Here is a 19088-nt window from a genome sequence, read left to right on the forward strand (position 1 = left end):
GTTGTAGACAATAGTATGTTTAAAAATTGCAATTTATGCTGAACTAAACAAAAATAGTTCTCTGAATTTATACTAATATTTATAATAATACCATTATTGATTAGTTTTTATGCATTATTCATTGCCATTTTTTGGTGTAACTGTGCGAATTGTCAACTTTAGTATTTTTATTAAGAAGAAGACAGAATTTTAATTTATAGGATCACATAAATTGGAATGTGTGAGTCTAATCATGTCATGGTGAAAATAGCTCGTCTGTCTTCCATAATTCTGGTCTTTCTGATTTTCAACATTATGATAAATTTGATTTTCAACTTATTGTTTGAACTTTGAACTTATTTGTCCGATTGAAATCAAATTTATTATGTGATTTCTTGATAGTTGGTTGAAAGAAGATGCCGAAGAATAACTCTATTATTGGTTTATTAGGAATATTATGTTTTAACACCCGCTAAAATTTCTTTAAATTATCTGATTCGTATTAGCTTGAGTATGATCAATAGAAAGATAGTTTCAATTTGAGTAATAAAGCTACCGTTGCAAACCCTTCGATTGTTCTTTTCTAAAAGTAGGTAACTTCAGTCAGATTGATTCACATCTTCTCCTAGCCTTCATATATTCAATAGGAAGTTATTTGTCACTCAAATTGACTTTTTATTTTTAGTGGTCTGTCCGTGATATTTACAGTTAAACTTCTCTAACACGAATCACTTTAAACCAAAAAAACTGAATCAAAACAAGTAAAGAAAGGCTAAGTTCGGGTGCAATCGAACATTTTAAACTCTCGCAATTTATTAATATAGTTTTTTTAATTCTTTTAAGATAACACACAATTTGACCCATATATTCGGCATAAAGTCCAATTGTATAACGAAAATCATCATATATAGTTTATGAGGGCTGATGTAATTCCTGAACCGATTTCACTATTAAGCTCATCGTATTTTTGAAAAACCTTTGTTATGACCCGATTTTAATAATTTTTGGAACAGAGACACACTATTAGAAGACAAAACTGAATTACATTAAATTATCTAAGAGATTAGCCGATATTTTCGGTGAAAAGTTACCTTTGGCACTGAGTTTTTCATGTTCGATATACGGGGTCTTGAAAAGTTATAGTCTGATTTTGACAATTTTTTTACAAGTGAAGCCACAGATGATATACAGTATTTGTGTGAAGTTTTATTCTACTATCTTCATTGGTTCCTTATGTGTACATTATAAAGTGAAGGAATAAGATGGAACTCAAAAGTGAGTTATAAGGAAAGCTGTAGGGATTGTGAACCGATTTTCCATTCATCCAGGATGTCAAGAAAATGCTATATACCGAATTTCATTGAAATCGGTCGAGTAGTTCCAGAGATATGGTATTCGACCCATAAGTGGGTGACGCCACGCCCATTTTCCATTTTGTAAAAAAATCTAAATAAAGCTTCCTTCTGACATTTCTTCTGCAAAATTTAGGGTTTCTGATGTTATTCGTTAGTGAGTTAACTCACTTTTAGTAATTTTCAACCTAAACTTTGTATGGGAGATGGGCGTGATTATACGATTTTAACTATTTTCATGGTGTGTGGTGGGGTACGTAAAGGACCCTCTGCAGCAAGTTTAGTTTATATAGCTTCATTGGTTTGCGAGATATATACAAAGAACCTATTTGTGAGCGTGGCATGTTGAAAACTACTAAAAATGCTTTAATTCAGTAATTGAAACCACCAGAAATCTTACATTTCATTATAAAGATGGTACAGAAGAGCTGCACTCAAAATAGTATAAAAAATTTTAAATGGGCGTGGTTCCACCCAGCTATGGGTAAAAAACCATATCTCAGGAACTACTCGATCAATTTCAATGAAATCCGGTTTATAATATCTTTCTAGCTTCCCAATGATATGTTGTCAAAATAGTCCAAATCGCTTCACAACCACGCCTACTTCCTATATACCAGAACTTTGAAGTCGACCTGAATCGTGTACTTTACAATATATAAAATAAGCACTAGTGAAGATTTCGGAACAGAACTCTGCAAACATACTTTAAAGAGTGGCATCGCTCTTCTAACAATCGTCGAAAGCGGTCCATAAGTTTTCAAGACCCTATATATCGAATATGAGAACCTCAGTGCTTCTAACAAATTTTTTACCGAAAATATCGGTAAGTCTCTCAGATATTTAGAAGAAATTCAGAGGGAATATATTTCTTTTAATAATATGCCTTCATGCGAAAAATTAGTGAAATCGAGTCATAACTTCCCCTATCTCCCATATATTTAATATTAGGGTTTTTAAATTTTCAATGGACTTTATACCATATATATGTCGAATATGTGTGTCAAATTGTTTGTATTTAATAAAATTAAATAAAAAAATTGCGAGAATATGAAATGTTCGGTGACACCCGAACTTAGCCTTTCCATACTTATTTTCACTTATTTTATTTAAACATATGGACAATTTTAAAATAAATAGAAAATTAATTATTCAAAATGCATGTTTCAATATTTTGTGTTTTTTTTTCAAAAGCATGTGAAATCCAAGATTTGTGTGAGACAACTAATTAGAAACGAAGATATATTTTGAGTTAAACATAATGATAATGGATAATATAAATTTGTTTTTAGTTAGTATTGTAAGATTGTATAATCCTTTAACTACTGACCCATATCGGTTGCGTCTTCATGTCATAAAATTCCGGCAACGCGCCATTTATACTGATTTCCATGTTGTTCTTATTCTTATATTTCTTCTATTTTTCTTATTTTTATTTTCTTCTATTTCTTATTTTATCAAATAAGACATGTACTTTTGATCGTTACACTTTAAAATTTCCACATAATAGTTAAATTTTCCTTAACTCCCGACAAAATAACATTCTTAGGTATACAAACGATTATTTCCTCATTTAAAATATAAACTTTTTGATTGTTCTCTTCGAAAAGTATATAGTTTCAATCATATCTCATATCGTCCCGTCAATTTGAAGGTCAAAGAAGCTCTTGTTTAGCATAGTCTCCACAGTCTCCATATGCTAAATAAGAGCTTCTTTGCCCCTCAAATTGACTTTATATTTATAGCGGTCAGTCCGTGAGATTCTTCTTCTTCTTGACTGGCGTAGACACCGCTTACGCGGTTATAGCCGAGTCCAAAACAGTGCGCCACGTATCCCGCCTTCTGGCAGTTTGGCGCCAATTGGTTATTCCAAGCGAAGCCAGGTCCCTCTCCACCTGGTCCTTCCATCGGAGTAGAGGTCTCCCTCTTCCTCGGCTTCCACCAGCGGGTACTGCATCGAAGACTTTCAGAGCTGGAGCACTTTCATCCATTCGAACAACTTGACCTAGCCAGCGTAGCCGCTGTTTTTTTATTCGCAGAACTATGTCTATGTCGTCGAATAACACTTACAGTTCATCGTTCCATCGTCTGCGGTATTCGCCGTTGCCAAATCTTCCGCAAAACCTTTCTCTCGAAAACTCCTAGTGCCGTCTCATCGGATGTTGACATCTTCTGCACCGTAAAGTAGGACGGGAATGATGAGAGACTAGTAGAGTTTGGTTTTTGTTCGTCGAGAGAGGACTTTACTTTTCAAATGCCTACTTAGTCCATAGTAGCACCTGTTGGCAAGAGTGATTCTGCGTTGGATTTCCAGGCTGACATTGTTATTGCTGTTAATGCTGGTTCCCAGGTAGACGAAATTATCTACAACTTCAAAATTATGACTGTCAACAGTGACGTGGGAGCCAAGACGCGATTGCGCTGACTGTTTGTTTGATGACAGGAGATATTTCGTCTTGCCCTCGTTCACCACCAGACCCATACGCTTCGCTTCCTTATCCAGTCTGGAAAAAGCAGAACTAACGGCGCGGGTGTTGTTTCCGATGATATCGATATCATCGGCGTACGCCAGTAGCTGTACACTCTTATAGAAATCACACGAGAGTGAGTCACCTTGTCTGAAACCTCGTCTGGTATCGAACGGCTCGGAGAGGTCCTTCCCGATCCTGACGGAGTCCGTGAGATAAGTTAACGAAATTAAGTGGAAGCAATTGATTTACCATATCCTGAATTATACTAAATTTATAAGAAATCGGTTCACCATTTTCTAGTTACAATATATGTATGTACATATATCGATTTCAATCCGCTGTTGAATTCGTAGAAACCAAATTTTATAAGTTCTATTGTTCGAAGAAAGCATTATCTTTACAACGCATATGGACAGAGATCTAGTTTCCTGAACAATAAATAACAATTTGTTTTGAATATCTAACTCTTTGTGATAGCGAACTCTCAATATATTTCTGCATTAAAGAAATATTTTTTTTCGGTTAACACCAAGTACTATATATGTACATATAGGAGGAGCACCTATTATAATAATAGGCTTAGTAAATTATCTTAATATCAGTAGTAGTTTATATATTATCTTTTTATCCTATTTGTTAGTGTTATTCTATTTTGATATTCTTTTATGGCCAGCACAATTTTCTCTAAACTCGCTAAGAGCACTTCTGTTATCGAAAATATAATTAATGGATTAACGCAAATTTTCCTTTAAAAAATGATTTCTCTCAAAGTTTGTGCCGAAGCTGACTTGCAACTTCATAACGCTAAATAAATTGACGTAGTGATAAAAATTTAATTTGACCTTGAAAATGCTGCAAGTGCTTAGCTCTAAGCGCTGTTTGAGAAACTTACAAGTGTTGAATAGGATACATACATACATACATACATACTTATTGTAGTGAATATAAACTTTATAAGTGTTTTGTGCTTTCAGCTTGACTTGCCCTTTTTTTCTACTCTCGCAACAAAAGTTGCCAAGAGAGTATTATAGTTTTGTTCACATAACGGTTGTTTATAAGTCATAAAACTAAACGAGTTAGACATAGGGTTATATATATCAAAATGATCAGGGCGACGAGACGAGTCAAAATCCGAATGTCTGTCTGTCCGTCCGTCCATCCGTGCAATGAATAACTTGAGTAAAAATTGCGATATCTTGACGAAACTTGGCACACATGTTCCTTGGGACGGTGAGAGGGTTGCTTTCGAAAATGGGCAATATCGGACCACTGCCACGCCCACAAAATGGTGAAAACCGAGAACGCATAAAGTGTCATAACTAAGCCATAAATAAAGTTATAAAAGTAAAATTGACTACAAAGGATCGTCCTAGTAAGGGCCATATTTGGATGTAATTTTTTTTGGGGAAGTATACTTGGCCCCGCCCCGAAACGAATAAAGCTACATAAACCAAACTTTCTGCAGTCGGTTCTCTTACTTTCCCCACCATACACCATGAAAATAGTTGAAATCGGATAATAACCACCAGGTGGGCTCCCATACAAAGTTTAGGTTGAAAATTACTAAAAGTGCGTTGACTCACCAACGAAAAACATCAGAAACACTAAATTTTACAGAAGAAATAGCAGAAAGAAGCTGCACTCAGATTTTTTTACAAAATGGAAAATTGGCGTGGCATCGCCCACTTATGAGTTAAAAACCATATCTCTGGAACTGCTCGACAGAATTCAATAATTTGGTATATAATAGTTTCTTGACACCCTGATGACACGTGTGGAAAATGGATTAAATCGGTTTACAACCACAACAACTTCCCATATAACTCAATTTTGACTTCCATCTCATTCCTTCACTTTATAATATATACATAAAAAACTAATGAATATAGCGAAATAAAACTTGAAATAAATACTGTATATGATCTGTGACATCACTTGTGAAAAAATTGTCGAAATCGGACTACAACTTTTCAATGCCCCGGATATCGAATATGAAGAACTCAGTGCCTTGAGGTCATAGCGAGAGTATAAAATGTTCGGTTGCACCCGAACTTAGCCTTTCCTTACTTGTTTGGTTTCTTTTCCTTTTTGTAGTGTCTGTGTCTCTGTATTGCCGCACTTAGAGCTAAAATTAAAAGGCGACATGCTGCCACAAAAGCACAGCTTATTAGCAATTTTTCACTTAAAGTGCTAGACATTTTGTACAGATGCGCTTTCGTTTTTGTTGTTGTTGTTATATTTTTTGTTGTTTTTATGTATTTCACACTGTCACTCCCATGCGGCGACGGCAAGTCTCAAATAAGAGGAGCACACAGCAGCATGAAAGCCTGCACAGGAACAGATATATATTATATATCCGTGTGTGTTTGTATGTATGTATGTGCTTTTTTGTATGCATGCATGTCTGTGTAGCTGTATGAATGCGCCTGCAGACACAAACTTTAAGTAGAGTCATCACTATCATGCTCATATTTTCCAACTAACTGCCGCTTCCACAAATTTGAAATTTGCTTTTCTTGTTCTCTTTCCCCACTTTGCCGCCTTCTGCTATTTTATCTGTCATGCCGCATTTCAGTATAAATTCCAAGCGACCAAATTGAAATCGCTTCTCAAAGTTTCAACAAGCAACATTTTGACATCCACACCAACGGGACTGGCGTGTGATGCCAATGCGAAGCCAAGTGATGAAATCGACAGCCAACTTACTGGTAGCGCCAACAACAATAACAATAACAGCAGCAGCGCCGACAACATGAGCAACAAGAGCATCGATGACATCTACGGAATTTATGGTGTGAAACGTCAAACAGCCGGCACTAAGCAGGAATTGCACAACACCAAGGCTCAAGCATTGGCAACAGCAGCGCTTGCCGCTGCGAGCACTATGTCCGCCGCAGAAATGCCGCTTGAGGTGCACGCTGTGGTCAATGCCTGACACGACGTGGATGAGTGACGCGTTGGCAGCAGTGCACTTTCGCCACAACAACACTCCCAGAACATAGCATATCCTAGCACTCGTAGCAACAACAACAGCAATAACACGCACGTCTACAACAGTGAGCTTGTGAACAGCACTCAACGCAATTGTGGGGATGATACAGACAATGCGGTGGCACATTGTGATGAGCGTATAACCACCAGTGGAAGTCGTGGAGTCTTGACCCAGAGCAATAGCGATGACAGTGTGGACAGCTGGTACCGGCATTGTGGCTGTTTGCCACGCACAACTTGGTCAACATAGTTACATGACTTCAGACTGGTGTGAGAAGTCACCGTTGACCGGATAACATTGTGTGTCATGTTGATGTGTCAGGAAGTGCTTGGCAAATCGGAGAGCAAAGTGATTTCGTGAAATCTTATCCGCTGTGTGTTGTGCTTTTTGTGCCAATTTTTTTTATTTTTATTAACCCAAACGATTACCCTCCTCCCGCCCAACCGACGCGTGGGGCGCAGTCCGCATACGAGCGGAATTTGCCGAGTCTAGAAAGGCAAGAGATTTTTAAGCGTCCGGTTCTCAAACTGCTCAGCTACAGAAAGAAACATTTCAACAGCTGAGATTTAAAAATTTATAAAAACAAAAAGTTAAAAATTTCTGAATATTATTTATTAAGAGAAGACAAAATAGTTTTTTTGATGCTAAATATTGAGTCAGATGGATCAAATGTGCTGGAATGCGAATTAAAATCATAACATATTCGGCAGAATGGTTCATTTAACTCAAAATTTGTTCTAGAAGATTTTAGAAATAATGGTCTAAACTGCCTGGATGAACGCAATGGGACATTAAACTTAATATCAGACAAAAGGAATGAACTACAAACTAAACCATTCAGAAGTTTTACTAGAAAAATTATACCTAGCATTTCTCTGCGACTAGTGAGTGTGGGAAGATTTATAAGTTTTAAACGACTAGTATACGGGGGAAGATTCAATCTTGAATCCCAATGTAAGTGGCCTAAAGCAAAAAGTAAAAATTGTTTTTGAACGGACTCAAGCTTATCAGAATGGGATTGATAGCTAGGATTCCATACCACAGAACCATACTCCAATATAGGCCTTACCAATGTTGTAAAAAGAATTTTAGTAATATACGGATCACTAAATTCTTTAGACCAACGTTTAACAAAGCTAAGAGCACCTTTAGCTTTTAAGACAATTGAATTTACATGAGAATTAAAATTTAGTTTAGAGTCCATATTAACTCCTAAATCAACAAAGCTAAAAACTTGCTCTAAACTGAAGTTATTTATTACATAGGGGGAAAGATCAACAGTTCTACGGGAAAAGCACATCGTTTTACATTTTTTAAGATTCAGTGGCATATCATTTTTGTGACACCAAGTAACTAAATTATTTAAATCCGATTGCAACTCAGTCCTTTCGTTATGAGAAGTATATGATTTAAAAAGTTTTACATCATCCGCATATAATAAAATTTCTGAAAACTTAATTACTGAAGGTATATCATTGATGAACAACAAGAACAGAATCGGGCCGAGATGACTACCCTGTGGAACCCCTGAAGTGACACTAATTGAATCGGATAATGTATTATTAAATAAAACTTGTTGTTTTCTGTTAGTAAGATATGAGGATACCCATTCAAGAAGTCTTGGTTGAAAACCAAGAAGATTCAGTTTTTGCAAAAGAATTGAGTGGTTTACTCTATCGAATGCTTTACTAAAGTCTGTATATATAACATCAGTATTCTTATTATCCCTAAAACCCATTGACACATGGTTTACAAATTCAAGCAAGTTAGTTACTGTAGATTTCCCTTTACAAAATCCATGCTGAGAGAATGAAATTAAAGGAGAGATTAAGAAAGTTATTTGGTCAGTGACAATAGCTTCAAAAAGTTTGGGTATAGCTGACATTTTAGCTATCCCCCTATAGTCCTCAACAGATGATCTAACTCCACTTTTATGCAAAGGTAATATAAAAGAGTTTTTCCACATTGACGGAAAAATACCTTGTTTAAGAGATAGGTTAAAAAGCTTAGTTAAGGGCAGATAGATATATTTTGCGCAATTTTTAAGAAAGCTTGAGGGAATCATATCAGGGCCATATTTAAACGAATCTTTTAACGTAACTAAATAATTTAAGACATCTGTTTCAGAAATAATTGGTGTATTAATTACAGTACTCGGACATAACACTTGATGATATGGCACATTCATAGGGTAGTTTGAACAATAATTGGATTTGAAGAATTCTGCAAACATATTAGAAATAATATAATTGTCACATGACATTGTTGATTTATATTTCATCGCGGACGGAAAATTTGAAATCCTGCGTTTGGAGTTAACGAAACCATAAAACAATTTCGGATTACGAATAATATTATTTTTTACTTTGATTATGTGGTTTTTATAACATTTTTTGTTAAGTTCCTCAAACTGACGACGCAATTTAGAATATTTTAAATAGTCAACAAGAGCTCCAGTTCTTTTATAAAGTTTAAAAGCACGAGCTTTTTTAAAGATATTTTGTTTCGAATATTGCTTAGCGCTGCTTGTTTCAATGTTGCTTGCTTATATTTAATTATCAGTGTGGCAATAAAAATAGTAAGCTCTGAAAATTTAATTTCGGATTGTTGTTTAGAATCTTTGTATGTAGAAATACTAATATTCTAGTACCAAAAGTTTGTCTGAAGAAGATTCGTTTGGTCTCCTGAAGACAGCCGTCAGCCTCCGTGGGACTTTATCCTATTTCCAAAAATAAAGAAAACCCTAAATGGCAGTCGTTTTACAAGCAAACGATAAAGAGCTAAAGGTTATTCCAAAAACGAGTTTGAGAAGTGTTTCGACGATTGGAAGACGCGCTGGTATAAGTCATTAATATCGAAGAGAACTACATATATAGTCTAACTACACACTTGCCTCTTGACTTAGATAATCTTTATCGTTCATAGGATAGCGTTTTCAGCTAAGACTACTTCGGTGATTTACATTGTTATAATTTGTTTCAAACACTTGGTAAATATCGAAGAAGTATTACTCTGGCTAGAACTAGAAATCGTCACCGAAATTTCGAAAAAAGTATTTTATCTATCGTTACCCAGTTCTGATACAGTTTACTACAAATGTAGATCGGTCGAGAACACAAAACTTCACCAGTTGCCTCTATCCTTTACGAATTCACGTCAGTTGTACTTCCCAAGTGCCGACAGGTCTCTATACACTTGGTCCTTCCATTGGCGCCCTTGTTTCCGTTATCCACCCATGGGTTCTGCATCGAAGGACATGGCCTAACCAACGATTTTGTAGGATTTTTATACGTTTAACTATATCCATATCGTCTAAGATCATACAGTTCACAATTCCATTTTCATTGTTACTCCTCGTTCACACGGACGGTTCCAAAGATCTTGTGGAGAACAGGTCTTTCGTATGCTGCAAGTACGTTCTCATCTCGTAAAGTATTAAGGGGTTTATATATTTTGAGGTGCGGGAAAATGGGGAAAATTTTGATTTTCTGTAGAGATATGTAGCCATACTTAGTATACATCTTGCGTAGTACATGGTCTAATCTATAAAATCAGCTCAAGAACATAAAAAAATACTAATAATTGTCAAAGTTATGACATTTTACGCAAAACGTTCTTTTTTTAAAGAGGCTTTTAGTGTAGCGGAGCAAGATGCAAATCGCTATAACTTCGCTTCTACTGATAAAAATTTGAGATAACATTCTTAAGAACGTATACTTTAAGATAAAAGAATAAAAAAATTATATTTTTTGACTAACTTCAACATATATAACCCCTTAAAAGGCCAAAAACTATTCGGTTTTCTCTAAAATAAAAAAATTTTAAAAGTTAAAAATAAAGTAATTAAAATAAAGTATTTGCCTAAAAAAAAAATAAAAACACTCCATTGTTCCTTTTATATGTATATCTATACATAGTCGTAAATCGTTTTTATTTCCAAACATTAATTGTTTCAACATATTAATCACATTTATTAATTTCTATCATACAAAATATACCCAAATGCATAATGTGGCTGCCTTATACATATAATTTACCACTTACATACATACTTTAAAATATAGTAAATCGTAATATTTTAGAGCTGTCAAATTTAAAATTCGATAAGTAATCTAAATGATTACTGAAGTTCGGTAATCAATTGTTGGCAATAATAAAAAAATCATAATTATTTGCGGTTAACAAATTAATATCGCACATAAAATAGACAACAATAATTTAATTACATTTTGATTACTCTTGATTACTTCAATAAAAATATGAAAATCGTATGTTACGGTAACTTTTGTACGGTTTTCATAACTAAATCAATTCGTTTTCATATCCCAGTGAGAAGTAATCAATTGTAATTAAAAGTAATTAAAAAATAATCGTAATTATTCGCCATTAACCAATATAATTTTTAATTACCACTGATTTTTTTTTGTAATGGTACAAAATTTGATTACTTTTAATAAAATAAAATTACTAAAATAATTTACTTATCGGTAATCATTACCATTAATAATCATTATTTAAAAGCACTGCATTTTTTACATACAACATGGCTTAAATTTAATTTATAATCAAATTCATTACAAAATACATATGTATGGGCTGCCAATGTGCAATATAAATATTAATAATTGTTTAATATATTTTTTATACAATATAACACATTGTTTTGAAACCGAAATACTCACTAACAGGCGCTGCTTATTAACATTTGAACAAGATTTTCTGTTTTAAAAATAAAATTCTCCCACAACCATTGACAATTATTATTAAATACTTACAAATACAACAAGAGCTGTAATTATCATTACATTTATTTTTTTTTTTTGTATTTAGCAAATTGGAAGTGACTGCTTAGTATATGGTACATTTCTGCAGTCGAATTTTCGTTATTTGGTTCAAATGTCTACATATACACATATATATTTAGTCTCATTTTAAAGTTTATTGTAGGTACTTAAGTGTAATGCAAGTGTTTGCTGCATATCCAACTGCAAAATACATTTCTATAGGGCTCAATAAGAAGACGTATGTTGCGCTGGATGTTTGTTGTTTTTTTTTTGTATTCAAATTTAAAATTTTTTAATTTATAATTAGTTGTTTTTAAGTGTGTTTTCATTACAAACATTCAGATACTTGTAATCATATATATTGTTGTGGTTAATTATGATGTAATGCTAATAATATATTTAATATATATACAATAGGTATTACTTATTTTTTACTTACTAACTGACTTAAAAACATCGTTGTCTGCTTAGATACTGCTGTAGTGTACCTCAGAAAGGTACTATTTCATTACAATTATATATTTTGCATTAGGATTTGAAGTATTTAGGCTAACAATGAAAATTTGTATGGGCTTAAGTTCAACAGTAGGTGCTTTTTATTTTAAAGTATCATTTGAACCTTAAAAAAAATAAAAAATACATTTTTTTTATTAAAAAAAAAATTAAAAATACATTTTTTTATTAAAAAAATTAAAAATACATTTTTTTTATTAAAAAAAAATTAAAAATACATTTTTTAATTAAAAAAAATTCAAAATAAATTTTTTTATTTAAAACAAATTAAAAATCAATTTTTTTTATTAATAAAAAAATTAAAAATACATTTTTTTATTAAAAAAAATTAAAAATACATTTTTTAATTAAAAAAAAAATTAAAAATACATTTTTTAATTAATAAAAAATTAAAAATAAATTTTTTTTATTAAAAAAAATTAAAAATACATTTTTTAATTAAAAAAAAAATTCAAAATACATTTTTTTATGTAAAACTCAATTTTTTTTATTAAAAAAAAATTAAAAATACATTTTTTTATTAACAAAAAAATTAAAAATGCATTTTTTTATAAAAAAAAAATTAAAAATACATTTTTTATATTAAAAAAATTAAAAATCTATTTTTTTTTATAAAAAAATAAAAAATCAATTTTTTTGAATAAAAAAAATCAAAATAAATTTTTTTTATTAAAAAAAATTAAAAATCTATTTTTTTATAAAAAAAAAATTAAAATACATTTTTTTTTTAATTTAAAAATACATTTTTTTGATTAAAAAAAAAATTAAAAATACATTTTTTTATAAAAAAATTAAAAAATACTTTTTTTTTATAAAAAAAAATTAAAAATACATTTTAAATACATTTTTTAATCAAAAAAAAAAAAAATAAAAATAAATTTTTTTTATAAAAAAAAAAATTAAAAATCAATTTTTTTGATTAAAAAAATTAAAAATACATTTTTTTATTAAAAAAAATTAAAAATAATTTAAATTTAAATAATAATAATAAATTTGACATACATTTTTTGATTAAAAAAAAATAATTTTTTTGATTAAAAAAAAAATTAAAAATACATTTTTTTATAAAAAAAATTAAAAAATACTTTTTTTTTTATAAAAAAAAATTAAAAATACATTTTAAATACATTTTTTAATCAAAAAAAAAAAAAATAAAAATAAATTTTTTTTATAAAAAAAAAAATTAAAAATCAATTTTTTTGATTAAAAAAATTAAAAATACATTTTTTTATTAAAAAAAATTAAAAATAATTTAAATTTAAATAATAATAATAAATTAAAAATATTTTTTTTTTTAAGTTGTAGTTTCAAAAAGACTGTTTTAAAAATTTATTTTCGTTTCTTTTGAATTTTTGTATGTCTTATTAAGCTGCTGTTTTATTCCATTATTCTCATTAATATTGTTATTATTATTTTTCTGTTTTTTAAATATGAAAATATCTACACCTTTGTGTAATCTCTTACTAAATCTTCGTTTGTATGTGTTCGCAAATTAGTTTTAGTAATTTTTTCATAATTTATGAAATTTTAATTTTGGGTTATCTAGCAGCCTTGAAGCAGAGAGCTGCCTATAGATACAAGTTATGTATTAACGGTTTTTATTTAGAAAACTGATTTTTTCAATTGTTATTGTGTTTATTTTACAAGCTTAAAAGCTACTTATTAACATTTCACGGTAATTAAATACAAATATAATGAATTTTTACACATTATTCTTCCAACCTTTTTATATTAATTATAATTACTTAAGCATAAAAACATTTTTTTTTTCGTTAATATATATTTTTTTCGTTATCATATTTGAGCTTATCGTTTTTATTTTTTTTTTTAACAAATATATATGTTTGTAGTTTACAAATGATTAATTAATAATTTTTTGATATACAAATCTGATTTTATGTTTTCACATTTTTAATTGAATGGCACTTCGTATTGATGAATCTCACTAGCTCACAATTTTATACTAATAATATATAATATATATAAATATATATATATAGTTCAAAATTTTGTTAATTAATGTTTATTCGGTGTGTTTCAAACGCTGTGCTTGGCAAATTCTTGAATGAAATTTTTTTCAACTTTATACTTTTTTTTATATTTTGAATGAAATTCTTGTATAAAGCAGTACATTAACACTCAGGTCTTCTTAAATATTATATTTTAATATATACATATATTTTTAAATTTTATATTAAATTAGTGTAACTACATATAAAAATCTATCTTAAATCGCTAAGAAACTTAGCAAGCTAAAATATATAAAAATCTATCAATTAAGGAGCGAATAAAATACTCCACATTACACACACTATACAAGTACATATGTACATAGCTAACTAACTGTTGTATCAACAGTTTCTTCTGTCCAACAACAGGAGGAACATCTTAACTCATGCGATTTTGTTTTGTTTTTTTTTTTTTTTTGTAAAAGAATATACAAAAATGCTGAGCACTACTACTTTAACAATACAAACTGCTACCACAATTGTGCAATATATACATACATACATATATGAATACATATGCATGTACATAAAATATTGCATATAACTGTAAATTCGTTGCGAACTAAAATTACGAATTTCTAAAGTAACGACTAATGCGCACTATGTACATATATATACATAAACTTTCTGAAGAATTACATATATACAAAAAAAAAACATACATACATACTTATATAAAAGTACATAAGTAAGCTTATACCGGACACGCATTAGAGTCCAACACTGACACAGCCGTCCCCTTTCCAAAACGCACACATACATATGTATGTGTATGTATGCCCGTAGAAATTCGCTTAACATTCGACACAGTCCTTGCAGCGTTTGCAGCATTTAAAGCAGTTAAGGTGATCCTCCACACCGGAGTCAAACACACGTCGTGGTGACCCGCGTCAGTCGGGTCATTTCCATACTGCCGAAATTCTTCTTGAAGAACAACGATTTGAATGTGGTGCGAAATTGTTTCGACATCAGACCGTAGAGCACAAATCCGACGGCGGCATTAATGAGCGCCAACAGATCCATCATCTCACCGAATGGTGGATAGCAAACGAAGAAGAAACATTTCGCCAACACGCCAGAGAGTAGACCCAATATGCCTTGTGGAAATTCAGTGACCAGGAAGAGTATGAGTACGGCAACCAGTAGCATGGTGGTGCGATCGGTGCGACGATCACATTTTGGTGGACTGTGCGGATGGAAAAATAAAGTGTAAATTAATGTGAGTATTATTGATTTTTTTTTTTAATTTTAATCGTATATTAGTTATTAAATAGTATTTGTTTAGAAAATATTAATTTAAGGGGTTACATGGGTTTTGTCGCGTAAAAAATGACCTATTTTCAATATTTTTTTCTGTGTAAAAAATTATTTATTTAATTCAAACTTTTTTCTGTCTTATAAGATACATATTTAAAGAATAATTTCTGAAATTAAAAAAAAAATAAAAATAAAACTCCTCCATTGCGACGTAGTTTCCGGTGAACCCCCGGGAAAAAGGTGCGTCCACGTTGTCAGCATAACTTCTGACAGGATCATCCAAAATGAAAAAAACAGAAATAAATGTTTTAGTTAAGACCATAAACTCGTGCTTGAATGAAGGCTTGACAAAAAAAGTAAAAATTGGAATTTTGGCAGACATTTTTTCGAAAAAAATAAAAATTTTGTTAAAATTTGCTTGACAAAAAGTAAAATCCTTCGTTCAAGCACGAGTAAATTGTATCTCGAACACCTGTGCAAAATTTCATCAATATCGGTTAAGTAGTTTTCTAGGAACTTTGACAACCGACTTTGCAAACACGGTTCCGAGAAAAACCCGTTTAAAGCTTTGAGTAACAATAATACCTGACTTGGAGTGCACACCTTCCAAAGGCTGTATCTCCGAAACTATTATTCGGATCGACTTGAGATGTAGTAAAAAATAATAAGCCAAAAAACAAAAAATCAATTTTTTGAATCCACGAAACTCAGGTAACCCCTTAATGAGGAACATTAGAATTTTATGCATTTCGTAGTATTTTCAGTAGTTCCAATAATCAGTATTTGTAACAATTTCCATTGCTAATGGATCCAACTGTCATTGCCGTAACAAAAAAAGACTGTACCGAATATTTAGAACTTTTCCCAAATTTAGACAACATCAAACATTGTGCTATAAATTTGGAAAAAAAATAGTTCTGAAATTTAATAGTGAAGCCACAACACTATTAATTATTACTTTTATCGGCAGTTGGCAAAACTTTGCTGTTTTACATTCTATTTAAACCCCTGGTCAGTGGTAACACATTAGGAAGTTTTTGGCGGGAGATACAGAAAAGGAACTTGGGCTCAGTTCAAAAGACGAAAATTGTCAGAACCCAGACATTATAATATATGTCTAATCTGTAACAGTAACTTGATCCCAAATTAACAAATAATGAAGTTTGACTTTAGAAACCTCATTTGCGGGATGTTTTGATATGTTCTTTGTGGAAACATTTCTGACTTAATTCTTTCAATCGTCTATTCTGTATATCGACGGGGATGATTTAGGCGCCGAAATAATTCACAATTCTTTTGATTTTTTTTCTAATATTCTGTGAATTTCCTGCAAAAAGATTTTTCTAGATTCAATAACTGACATAAAATATTACACTTAAATGTCAGCAGTTGTTGCAAGTAATGCCAATTTACTGTATCTAAGCTTTTCCCATAAATTTAAGAAAGTCATACAACCTTTCTGTGCAACATGGCAACGTTGTTGATGCCTGCGTATTGCCAAATGCGTATTGCAAAATAGTCCTCTTCAATACACATGGAATAATACCCTCGTTCAGTGTAACACATTGCTTTCATTGCATAGTAATTCCAAAGAGATATTGCAAAGCATTGTAGTAGCATAACAATTCCATTGAAAGGCAATACTAATTGCAGTTGCAACAGATTTTTTGATTCTCAGTTTCTTCGAAATTTATACAACGTAAATTTGACGGGCCCATATGTATCATTTTGCATATTCTATCATGAATTCCCTAGCAGTGCTACCGAGAAATTTATTTTCTGGGAATTTCACAATAGCTATTTAAACCAACCCGAATGGTGATTGGTCAGCTTGGCATACAATTGACTAAAAGCACCGAGAATTATTAAATGCGAATCAAGAATGCAATTTTAATGTTTTCATGAATGTGGCATATTCTTGTTTACTTTGAGTAAAAACATGCAAAAACGTTAACTTCGGCTGTACCGAAGCTAATATACCCTTCACAGGTGCATTTCTTTTAGTAACTATGTATGTGTTTCAGCAAATCTAAAGACGTAAGAAAAATTAAGTAAAAAAAAGAAAACATTTTACTAATTCTTTTTAGCCGGGTTGCTTGCTAGAAACATTAAGGTTATTTAATAAAGAAAATAGATCCGTGTCATGTAATCCATGTCAAATTTCGTGAAGATACCACGTCAAATGCGAAAATTTTCCATACAAGCCCTTGATTCCGATCGTGCAGTTTGTATGGCAGCTATATGCTACAGTGAACCGATCTGAAGAATTTTTTCGGAGATTAAATTATTTCTATGAGCAATACCTCACACCAAATTTCGTGAAGATATGTAGTGAAATGCGGAAGTTTCCCATACAAGCTTTTGATTCTGATCGTTCAGTTTGTATGGCAGCTATATGCTACAGTGAACCGATCTGAACAATTTTTTCTGAGATTAAATTATTTCTATGAACAATAACTCACACCAACTTTCGTGAAGATATGTAGTAAAATGCGAAAGTTTTCCATACAAGCCCTTGATTATGATCGTTCGGTTTGTATGGCAGCTATATGCTACAGTGAACCGATCTGAACATTTTTTTCGAAGATTAAATTATTTCTATAAACAATAACTCACACCAAATTTCGTGAAGATATGTAGTAAAATGCGGAAGTTTTCCATACAAGCCTTTGATCTTTCTGATCGTTCAGTTTGTATGGCAGCTATATGCTACAGTGAACCGATCTGAACAATTTTTTCGGAGATTAAATTTTTTCTATGAGCAATACACCAAATTTCTTGAAGGTATGTAGTAAAATGCGGAAGTTTTCCATACAAGCCCTTGATTCCGATCGTTCAGTTTGTATGGCAGCTATATGCTACAGTGAACCGATATGAACAATTTTTTCGGAGATTAAATTATTTCCAAATTTCGTGAAGATATGTAGTAAAATGAGGATGTTTTCCATACAAGCCCTTGATTCCGATCGTTCAGTTTGTATGGCAGCTATATGATATAGTGGACCGATATCGGCAGTTCCGACAAATGAGCAGCTTCTTGAAGAGAAAATAACATCTGCAAAATTTCAAAACGATATCTTAAAAGCTGAAGGACTAGTTCGTATATATACAGACAGACGGACATGGCTAAATCGACTCAGTTCAACATTTTGATCATTTATATATATACTTTATAAGGCCTCCGACGCTTCCTTCTGGGTGTTACAAACTTCGTGACAAACTAAATATATCTTGTTCAGGGTATAAAAAACTCTTTAGAATGACGATTGCTAGTTTTTTTTATCACTCTTTATCATTATGCTATATTATACTAATATATCATTGATATTAAAAAAATAAGAAATTGTGATAATAATAATTTTATTTATTGCTATTTTTCGATACAAAAATATTACTCATACGCACCGTTGTGAGTGTCGTTGCTCCGTCAAAGGTACATCACCAGCGCAACTGGCACCTCCATTGGCGCTGCCGGTTTTAGTGGGATTATTATACTCCTTCAGTTTTTGCTTTCGCTTTGATGCCTCGCATAGTACTCGCACCAATATGAAGCTGATAACGGTTAGTATGCAACAGGGCAACAATTTGATGATCACCGAGTGAATCCAAAAGTTGATTCTATAAGACAAAGTAAATATTAATTTAATATTTTCTATACTAACAAGATTATTTAGATAAAGCTTTGTTATAGCATCAATCATTCACATACAAACTCAATTTCAAAATGGGAA

The 19088-nt window shown here is 31.5% G+C and overlaps 2 protein-coding genes across 22 annotated transcripts in view; one reads left to right on the forward strand and one right to left on the reverse strand.

Annotated features, from left to right (window-relative positions):
• LOC105218911 (Bardet-Biedl syndrome 4 protein homolog) overlaps positions 1-19088 on the forward strand; it is a 47341-nt gene that overhangs the window by 27472 nt on the left and 781 nt on the right. For 4 of the 7 annotated variants that reach the window (XM_054234658.1, XM_054234654.1, XM_054234655.1 and 1 more), the window contains one exon: positions 6378-7182. In XM_054234658.1, the coding sequence (XP_054090633.1) occupies positions 6378-6737 (360 nt within the window). In that variant the 3' untranslated portion in view covers positions 6738-7182. Of the gene's footprint in view, positions 1-6377; positions 7184-14910; positions 18919-19088 lie in introns of those variants that run through there. The other 3 variants (XR_008471978.1, XR_008471979.1, XM_054234659.1) reach the window with 2 other exon arrangements.
• Positions 14965-19088, reverse strand: part of LOC105218914 (G-protein coupled receptor dmsr-1) — a 463512-nt gene continuing 459388 nt past the window's right edge. For all 15 annotated transcript variants that reach the window (XM_054234674.1, XM_054234670.1, XM_054234668.1 and 12 more), the window contains 2 exons: positions 18763-18975; positions 14965-15286 (listed from right to left, as the gene is read on the reverse strand). In XM_054234674.1, coding sequence (XP_054090649.1) covers positions 14965-15286; positions 18763-18975 — 535 coding nt within the window. The remainder of the gene's footprint in view (positions 15287-18762; positions 18976-19088) is intronic.

Source organism: Zeugodacus cucurbitae, chromosome 6, assembly GCF_028554725.1.
Source record: "Zeugodacus cucurbitae isolate PBARC_wt_2022May chromosome 6, idZeuCucr1.2, whole genome shotgun sequence".
NCBI classification, from domain to species: Eukaryota; Metazoa; Arthropoda; class Insecta; order Diptera; family Tephritidae; genus Zeugodacus; species Zeugodacus cucurbitae.